Genomic DNA, 10,388 nt, shown 5'->3' on the forward strand with positions numbered 1-10,388 from the left:
TTTTTTGGGAGAGGGGGCACCATTAATTTTGACCATTTGACCTTGACCTTGATGTATGACTTATTTTTGAAAAACTTTAACCTTTTCCATATCTATTCAATGGTTCCTGCTAGGGCTTTCATATTTCACAGGTTTATTTATCGAGATGAGACCTTACTTTGGGTAGCATCATATCTGATTTGCATTTGAGAAAGTTTAACCTTTGCTATATGTTGCCATACGGGGGCATCAGTGTTTCACAAACACAACTTATTCTTACTCAATTTTTCGTATAAGTTGTAAGTTTTTTTTTCTAGCTTTGCTATCAAATTATACGAAATTGAATGTAACAGTAACGTTGTCATTTGTGCGCACAAGACGCAAACACACATGTATGCTTCTTTACTGAGTGACATCTCTTGCCATCCCTGGCGTTAAAAAGGGCAACTATACTTGATTTCTTTCTTTTCTCAGCAAACTAGGGTTTTAATGTAATATTTTTTTAAGGAAATATAGAAGAAAAGTATTTCTTTCAAATCATACTAGGGAGAAAAAAAGGATTAATACAAGATTGATTAAATCAGGAAAAAGAACATAATCATTCTTTTGGGAGAATGTTAGTCTAAATAATTTTATTCTCATTGAATTAACGTACTGACTAAAAACACTGACGTAGATACTACAGAAAAATTGTTTGGCCACTGATTTCAAATTAAATTCAGCGACATATGAACCCAATGGTAGAAATGCATTGATTCAAACAGACATAAATAGCTTGCGTCAGGTTCAAAGTAATGAATGTTAAAAAAAAATGAATTGTAATAGTACAGTTGCTAAAAATCTCACGATCCCCAGATATTGATTCAATGTTTATTTTCTTTTAAAAGAAAATCTCTGATTAACAGGGTACTAGTGAAGGCAATGTATGGGATATGTACCTTGAAATGATCAATTAGGTACACAAATTCCATACTTATAAAAGATGTCTTTGAATAGACTGATAGCTCAGGAATTCTGTTAAAGAATATTATAATAAGCTCTTTTGTGTGAATTCATGTCCCGAAGCTGTTATGTGTATTGCAGCACCGCTAGCCAAGCGTGACAATGCATTAAATGTCTAGCCATTTGTTATGCAGAAAGAGCTTGGTTACTGAAGTGGAACGTCACACCTGTAGGTGTCGGAGAAAGGAGATTCTGAGGAGGATACGAGGATTCCTCCCGCAAAATGTCCTCAAAGACCAGGAAAATCCCTCTCTAATGCTCGGTAAGTATATGTTAGGTAATCACATCCTCAAATAATCTGATCATATTTTCTCTAAGTAATCAATTCAGGGACTAGACCTACACATGGCATAATTAACAAAGGTGGCCTTTAAGACAGGTTGAGAGAAAAAAAGGTATAATCACGATGAGTTCATATGCAGAATGAAATTGCATCATTATCAGTGGAAATTCGTCTACCGGAATTCTTTATTATAATTGTTGCGATTTTCAGGCCAGTCGTTCCAGATAAGTTTATAAATAAAGAAGGAAACAATGTTCGCAATGAGTTTTGGGGATTTTTGCTGTAAATGTAGGTCAATAGGTAGGCCTAATGACCATAATCATTTCTTCTTTTTTTTCTTCAAAAACCAAATCGTAATGATATATTACTTTCAGTCCTTGTATTATTATTATTTCCATTAATCAATGGATAATGCCAATTTGAATTACTGTCTTTAAGGCTTTTGCAATACATTTTGAATATATTTATAATTTCGGAGAATAATTATTATTTAAAACTTCATAATCATGAATCGGTCTTTATAAATAATAATCAACTTTATTTAAAGCTGAAACACCACTCAAATATAAGATCCGCCGCCAAAGTTGACGTCATAAATAGGTCATCCAATCAAATTCGTATTTACAAGTTGAATACGGGATGAGTAAAAATCATCAATGGTGGATCAGGTGCGCGCTGATCATGAACACGTTAATATTTTAAAGGTAAGTGTAATTTGAAATACAAAGTAAGAATATAAATAGGGTCAGACCAATGCCTACATCTGAATTATGTTACTCTCATTTCACATAGTGATACGGAATAGCATGATACAGTCTATCGGCATATCACTGGCATGATCAAGTTTGAATTTTTGAGTTTTCTCTATGAAATCAGTATGCTTGTAAACTTATGCTCCTTGCAAAGAAAAATAGATCTCTTGGATTTTCAACAAGTCCACTGCTTTTGATAAATTAAAAACTTTTGACAAAGGTTCGCGCTTCCTTCTTCCAAGTGTCACTTGCTGAACTTTACATAGAAGAAACAAAATTATCATGATTACAGTGTTCAACCTTTACAGATCTTTGTCAAATTCATTTGTTATGAAGTTACTGAGGAAAGTCTGTGAAGTTCAACCAGAGACATAAATAACATACAAAATAACAAATGATGAATCCTTTTCATGTCTTTGGTCCTTTATATCATGGAATGGAACGAATCTCCAAAGTTGTTGAAAAACCCTTCATCCTATTGGCAAGGCCGGTAAAAAATTGATTAACAAGAAGACATCAGTTGAAATGACCATTTGGAAAAATGGTGTAATATATAGAGAATATTACATACTAAAATCATTTAGGGTCTGAGGGCTGATATCATATATGATATGGATTTCAGTATGTAGTATAATTCTGTTTATCATATATTTAAAATGCTTATATGCAAGTTCACATAAAGTCATTGAAAAATGTTTCTTGCATGTTTATGACCTTTTCCTTTAAAATCTAATAGAGCCAATGTTAGGTTTTGAAAACAAGTTAAGTCCATAGATGTTAGTAAAGAATTATTTTACATGTATATTTAAATAAAATCAAGTTAATTAACTTTTAAACTTCATATAAACGTTACTTCTGGTTTGATATGGATTTTTGCATGCCAGTCCGATACGTGATATGGATTTTCGGACCAGTCCTTGAGATGGGGTATTGTGAAGTCACCCATATCGCATAGTGCAGAATCGGGGTATTTACTACTAAGTATATGATAAAATTTTTTAAAAGATTTGGATCGGGATGCACAAATGAAGGTCACAAAAACAGCAGAGATGGCCACGTGGTGAAGATGATCAAATTTGTTAAAGCAGAGAGATAAATCATGTTCTTTATGTCTCTGATTATAAACTCTCTATCATAGGAAGAGAAAGTTTTGAGATCGATGGCTGTAGAAAATAATAAAAGGCATTTTGGTGCAGTAATTTATTTTCCCTTTTGTACAAAATGAGCTACATGTATCTGGTCTGACAAAACTTTGTCCGGTCTGACAGAACCTTTTTACTTTATCAGACCAAATGTCTGAAAGTGATTTCAAAATTTTGACAACTCAGATCTCCCCAAAACGATAGAATATCCCAAATGGGTTATGACCTGAACTAGCCCATGTAAATTTGGCTTTATATTTTGCATGAGAATTTCCAAAATCGATCAGAGGTGAATATAGGATGCATATTTTATTGGATTACGCTGTATTTTTCAAGTCACCCAGTTTGGAAACCTTCTATGCTATGTGCCAAGGTTATTATACACATCACATGATTCGTCTTTTAGAAAATGATTTATTTTGATAAATAGGGATGCAAATCGTGTAAATTTTCATTACGGGGACGTCAGATATGTTTTTCTTTACCATTGCACAAGACATCTTGCCGAAACAAGTCCAGTTTAATGTATATATAAAACAGTTAACGTAGACAAAAGTTTAGGTGATGTTTTAGGTTATATTAAAATTAACAAAAAAAAACAACCACGAGAAATGCATGTGTATGAATTTAAAATTTTATCAATGATGCGTCAAACAGGACCCTATGAGTAGGGTAATGCTAACATTCGATCAGTTGCTACTGTTTGCGTAATCCGAGTCCACATCCTCATCCTATAGAGGATAAACATTCACACTGGACAATACTTTTATGTAATATTTGTAAACACCCATTTAGAATGTTAAGACATGAAGCCATATCATTGTTAATGTCCACTTTATCTGTAGAGTAAGTAAGAGAGTACCTGCATATATATATATATATATATATATATATATATATATATATATATATATATATATATATATATATATATATATAAAATATATATATAAAATATATATATATATATATATATATATATATATATATATATATATATATATATATATATATATATATATATATAGACATTTAAGGAACATTTGGTAAACCTGTGTATTACCAGAGGTTTTAATCAGAGATTTGACTTAGTGGTAAGTAGTGAGTTCCATTTTCTGTTCTGGTGATGGTGCAGGAAAACTAGGATCTTTTATTACATCTGATGCATGCTGAACTCTGTAATTTGATACAGATTAAGTGTATGTGTGCTAAATGTATGGAGGATAATTTTTAATGTATACCATATGTGTATTTCAATTATTATTCAAATTATATTTTATGATAAACACACATGCATATTATCCTATACAAGAAGTTAAAAACCACTTGTTGATTTATTGTAATGAGGAGAAATAAGACAGATTCACCATCAAGGTTTGCCAAGCTGTGAAATGTTCATTGTTTTAAGACCATATAACACATGTTTTACATTAGTTTCAAGGGTCTGTAATAATATCTAGAGCTTAGTTTCTTTTGATTCTCATCCTTCATATTTTGGAGAAATAGATGATAAAAATTTCAAGGTAGACACATCTGTACATAAACAATTGCCCTTGTACAAAATGTTACATTAAGTATTGCAAGTGGTTAAAAAATTTGCGAAAAACAATGTCCATTTTCCTCACTTCATATTTGGTTGGATGGTAGACACTAGTCACTATACAAAGTTGATGGTGTTTTCTTATTCCATTTTGTGGCATATTATTTCATGACAAAAGCTAGCTAATGCATAATTTGATGAAAATGCTATTAAATACGATGAGACAATGTAAACTTGGCCTACATTACTTAACCATAAAGAGTGTTAATAAAAAATAGACTGCTTACAACCTTATGGATATTGTGGCTACTGGGTTTGAGACCAACCTGTTTACAACATGGAAGGTTACAGCAAGTGCACATGTTTGACAAGGGAGTATATGTTTGGCATTATAAAGGAGATAGAACAGATCTGAGCAACAGTGTATTCACATGTGTCTGCAATTGATTCCCCAATCATCGTAATCAATCCTAATCTAAAGTGATCTTGTTGATGGAAGTCTTCCTTTTTACATATATCATGTCATCATGTACTGTATACTTTACATATATACATGTATATCAAATGTGAATAGTCTGGCAATCTGTTCCCCCTAATGTCACATGGAGATTGATTGAAGAATATTTGGTAGGTTTCAAAAGATTGAATTCACACTGTTCATATTGACAACATTTTGTTTTTGAATGAAATAATTTCTCATGAAGCCGTCCATTTTAACCGAACATGTTAAGGTATGTTGTGCACTGCAATTATATTGCAATGCAAGTTATTTACTTTGTTAGTTAAACCTGTTTTTTGGGGTTGTTCACGTGAATGCCTTGGTCTGTAAGCTTGCCAGAAGCATTGTTCAAATCGTAAAGCTGTTCAGTTGACACACTTTTAACCGTGTACACGATGCATAAAAAATGAACTGACACAAAAATGTAGTGGCTGGTAAATCACACTGGACATTTCTGCCCATCTATTGTTAAAAAGAGAAGATGTTTTGGACTTGAAGGTAGATTACTCATTTATCACATTCACTGCTATATTTTAGCCACATTGTAATATGTGTTACCACCCTAATTGAAAATCAATATTGATTTGCTCGCATGCCTGATAATTAAAAAAAAGAGAGAAATTGCCTCTGCAACATATCGGCGTACTTAGTTTATATCAAAGTGTTTTAGATTTTTCCCAGGCAGATTTTTTGTACTAGCTGACTGTAAATCAATCTCCTCTAGTTGTTTTTTAAATAAATAATTTTGTTTGAGTTGCACTTGGCTCTGTTACAAGAGTAGTAAGGTTATAGATTAAAGATTTATTCACATGGTATGTGTGATCAATTTCTGTGAGTATTGATGTAAAGATTTGGAGTGTCGCTACCTAAATATTGATGTAAACGGCTGCAACCTAGATATTGATGTAAAACTTCATTAATATGTGTGAATGGGTTTGAAGAAGAGAGATATTGAACAGAGAAAAATGTTTCAAATTCATGTGATGTTGGTATTTGACAAGCCATGGATTTATTTAATCAATAGAAATTGTGCTACTTTTCCCGCAACAGAAAAAGGACTCCCTGCTGTTTGTATGAAAATTTAAACTCCAATACACATCACTTCCTAGACTGGGAATATAATGAACCTATTGTCATCTAATGATTGTTCACTATAGGTACTAATCGCCCTCAAGTACCGCTGATACCTTGGTCAGTCTCCATTATTGTGTCAGATAATTTTACCTGAGACCTCTTATGCTATTGTATTCTGTGGAATGTTCAGACCACGATTTCAGAAAAAGCGTGAATCGATTGTCATCTAGCATCTAATGTCACAATTGGGTTATATTTGCTGCTTCTGTTGCTAAATTTAAGCGTATTGGCAATTACTGCAGATGGTCAGATAATTTTCTTATGAACATTGGTCAGTTTTAATTTGCTCCCTGAATATCTGGTTACCAGGTATTTTCATGCCTTTTTAGTTTTCATTGACTTCAGACTTGTGCCTGGAGTCAGTTTCTTCATGATTTGGACACTCATTAATCATTTTTAACATCTGAGAAGTATATGTGTAAGGCCATGGTGTAGGACATGGATTCTTGTCTGCTAATGGCTGATTATGTTCAGAGCATTAGAGAGGGAGCAGATAAGCATCTTGTGTTTACATGTGATTTACTCCTCCCCTCTGGGAGGGCCTCATTCCCTCAGCAGCCTGAATCATCTAAAAATATTTCACACAGAGTGCACATTTCTCCTCTAATCTAGAGATATTCTCTCATTCATGAGTGAAAATTTGTTTTTTGAAATATTGGAATTGGTTTCTTTGGATATTTTATACCTGATTAGATAGTGAGCTTGGGTGAACATTTGAGAAGAGTGACTTGATGCTGTATAAAGGTATTTTCCACCTGATGCTTCTGGTTAGAACAGTATTAGTACTATATCATGTCTGTGAGGCATATATTTAGCTGATACTCTTAAGAGAAAGAAAGGGAGAATGTGTAATAATGCTAATGTTGATGTGAAGGAACACAGGTATATTTATCATGTTTATTGAGAAGATATAGGAAAGGTGTAAAGAGAAATGGACTATGCCAAACATGGGTATGTTTTCTGTCCACTATTAATGGAGTTTGGGCAAACACATTTGTTATACTCTAATAGTGCTGTGATTGGCAAAGGTCAAACATGAACTCTGTGCATTAAGTGGTTAAATGCTAGCAGGTAATGTATTTACATGGAACAACTTTCTTCTGTTTAGGTTGAGTGCTTCCTCAAAGTGTTGAAGTCATTATCACCATGTTTTTTGGTTAATCGTAGACGATTGAGGATAATTTAAAGCTAAATAGCCGATGTTTTGTATATTTTCAGGTTACTTGTTGATGTGTGGTTCAAAAAGATAAAGGAGTTATAGACAGAACCACGATGCAAATGAACTGATGTCCATCAAAATTTTACAGGGACGGATACTTACGGAAACGAAAATGGCTTGGAATCACAAACAATAAACAAACCTCTGGGAAATAAATGATTCTAAGAAAATATAGAAACTGAGCAGTTCTTAGAATCAATATTGTCGGCTTTCTGACACATACAGAGAGGGAAAATAATTTCGAGGAAAAAATGAGCTTCAACAGGGAAAAATCTTATGGCGGAACCAACCTTTTAGATTCTCCATCAGAGGCCAAAAGACGGCGAGTGGTGGGGGACGATGTGTCTATAGCGAGCACGCTGAGCAGTCAGGTGAGCAGCCGCTCGCATTCCCCCACATTTTCGGAGACGCTGGATGACAGTTTCCTCAGCACACCTGGAAACTCTCCAGCAACAACTTTAAAGCTGAAGGAGAAATTACGAGTCAAATATGGTAGAACGGAGCTCCTTTCTACCATAGAGCAATATCTTTTGGATAAAGATATCATTGAAGCTTGTCAGGTAAGTATGAAGTAAAAAACTAAAAAAATAACTGGAAATTTCTGGATTTCTTCTAAGTGCATAATGGATAAATATTTCATTGTAATTTGCTTAATTTTCTTTTAACACTACCTAGTATTCATTTTGTTGGAACTGTACATTGCCACTTTATAATAATCACATTAAATGTGCATGAGCATGCATATTGTTTGGATCTGTCCAAGCTGAGCCAGGTAATAATGGTGAATTCTAGTCCACCAAATCAATAAAGCTCAGCGTTCTGTCCTAGATAGCAAAAGGAGATTAAATTTATTGCTTCATTCATTAACTAGGAGCTTAGGCTGGTGTCCCAAATGAGTGCAATCTTAGTATTGGTGTGATCTTTCCTAATTATCAATGTTTTATCAATACTGCTAATACACAAGAGGGGGGCTTTATCAAACACTGCATAATAAGAGTCTGTTGCATGCAGAGAATACCTTCAGGGTTATTATAGGGAAGTTTGAATCTGTACCAGTATTCTTCAGGGAAGGTTTCCTCAAAATTTTTATGCTTTGAATACTAGGATGCTTAGTCAATAAAAATGCCCAAGAGTCAGACTTTCTCAAAGCTTGTGTTAAAACTCAATAAATTATTTTTGAGCATGTATAAAACCTCATTTATTTAATTTTTTTTTGGGGGGGGGGGAATTGAAAACTATATGAAAAAATATGCAGTTGAATTTCAGTGTCTCAAACACAAATATCTTGAATTCAATGAATATGTCTAAAAGATTTGGAAGTCTCAAGCAATTTTTATGTATTCTACACTTAATATCTCGAACCCTCAGATATCTCAAAGTTTTTTGTTTTTTTTTTCAGTCCCATTAAAGTTTGACTGTATATACCAATCATAAGTATTAAGGGACAAATCCTCAGATTGGCACTTATTGTTAAAGTAGAAAATAAGGGATAATTCTCTATAACGATTTTCAGGCCTATGAAAAAAATCATTTTAAAAATGTAATTCAGTGCAACTTAATCCCCCTTATTCATTTATTATCAGTCAGAATCTGACGAGCCCCACCCATAAGCATATAATCATTTGTTTTATTTACAGTCCCTTGATGACACTGAGGGTACCGATGACAACAAGAAGGTTTCATTGATGGAGTTCCGCCAGCAGTACAGAGAGTTGTCCCAGTGCCTGACGAATGTCCAGAGGGTGGCCCAAAAGTCACTGGGATCACAGATGCTGTCCGAAAAGTACTTAGTACAGGTACGTAATCAGGTACTTGAACCAGGATGTGCAAACCAAAAAAACAAAACTAAGGCCATATTAAACCTCTAAAAATTATCCCAAAAGTGATTAATGTTTGTATATTTGTATATGAGGAGACAAACAAATAATTTTTTTGTACATAACGAAGCAAATTTAAAAAAAAATTATGATAATTTTTAATTAAAAAAAATCAAGTAGGTACACATGGTTTCAATAAAACTAGTTAAACTATGATCCTTTAGATGGTTTTAACAAGGGTTCATTTAGTACAGGAAATTATAACCACTCCTTGTAGAAATGGAACAAAAAATGATAACATGGGTAGAAATGAATATCCCCTGTACAAGGTACATATCCCTGCATTTATATGAAAACAAGATGTGTTTGTGAAACACTGATGCCCCATGTATGGCAACTTATAGCAAAGGTTAAACTTTCTCAAATGCAAATCAAATATGTTGGTACCCAAAGTAAGGTCTTGTCTCGAGGAATATACCTGTGAAATATGAAAGCTGTAGCAGCAACCATTAAATAGATATGGAAAAGGTTAAAGTTTTTCAAAAGTTAGTCAAACATCAAGGTCAAATGGTCAAAATTAATGGTGCCAAAGGAAAGGCCTTCTCACAAGAAATATACATGTGAAATGTGACCGTAGCACCAATCGTTCAAATGTTTTGGCCAAGGTTAACATTTTTTCAAAAGTAGGTCAAAATCCAAGGTCAAGGTCAATGGATTACAATTGTTGGTATCCAAAGGAAGCACTAGCACTAACTGTTCAAATGTTATGGCCAAGGTTAACATTTTTTCAAAAGTAGGTCAAAATCCAAGGTCAAATCAATGGATTACAATTGTTGGTATCCAAAGGAAGCCCTAGCAGCAACTGTTCAAAAGTTATGGCCAAGGTTAAAGTTTTTCAAAAGTAGGTCAAACTCCAAGGTCAAGGTCAAAGGGTCAAAGTTGTTGGTATCTAAAGGAAGGTCTTGTCACAAGGATTACATACCGTATATACTCGCCTATAAGTCAGTCCACTTTAAGTCGG

At 33.6% G+C, this 10,388-nt stretch overlaps 1 protein-coding gene across 2 annotated transcripts in view; it reads left to right on the forward strand.

The window, feature by feature from the left end:
* Positions 1–1,114: 1,114 nt before the first annotated feature.
* Positions 1,115–10,388, forward strand: part of LOC133182676 (uncharacterized) — a 36,628-nt gene continuing 27,354 nt past the window's right edge. Inside the window, exons 1-3 of one of the 2 annotated variants that reach the window (XM_061317530.1) lie at positions 1,115–1,243; positions 7,550–8,110; positions 9,188–9,346. In XM_061317530.1, the coding sequence (XP_061173514.1) occupies positions 7,802–8,110; positions 9,188–9,346 (468 nt within the window). In that variant the 5' untranslated portion in view covers positions 1,115–1,243; positions 7,550–7,801. Of the gene's footprint in view, positions 1,244–1,928; positions 1,969–7,549; positions 8,111–9,187; positions 9,347–10,388 lie in introns of those variants that run through there. The other variant, XM_061317529.1, reaches the window with a different exon arrangement.

This window comes from Saccostrea echinata, unplaced genomic scaffold (assembly GCF_033153115.1).
Source record: "Saccostrea echinata isolate AGI-Se365-2 ecotype Australia unplaced genomic scaffold, CSIRO_AGI_Sech_v1 ptg000009l, whole genome shotgun sequence".
In the NCBI taxonomy this organism is placed as follows: Eukaryota; Metazoa; Mollusca; class Bivalvia; order Ostreida; family Ostreidae; genus Saccostrea; species Saccostrea echinata.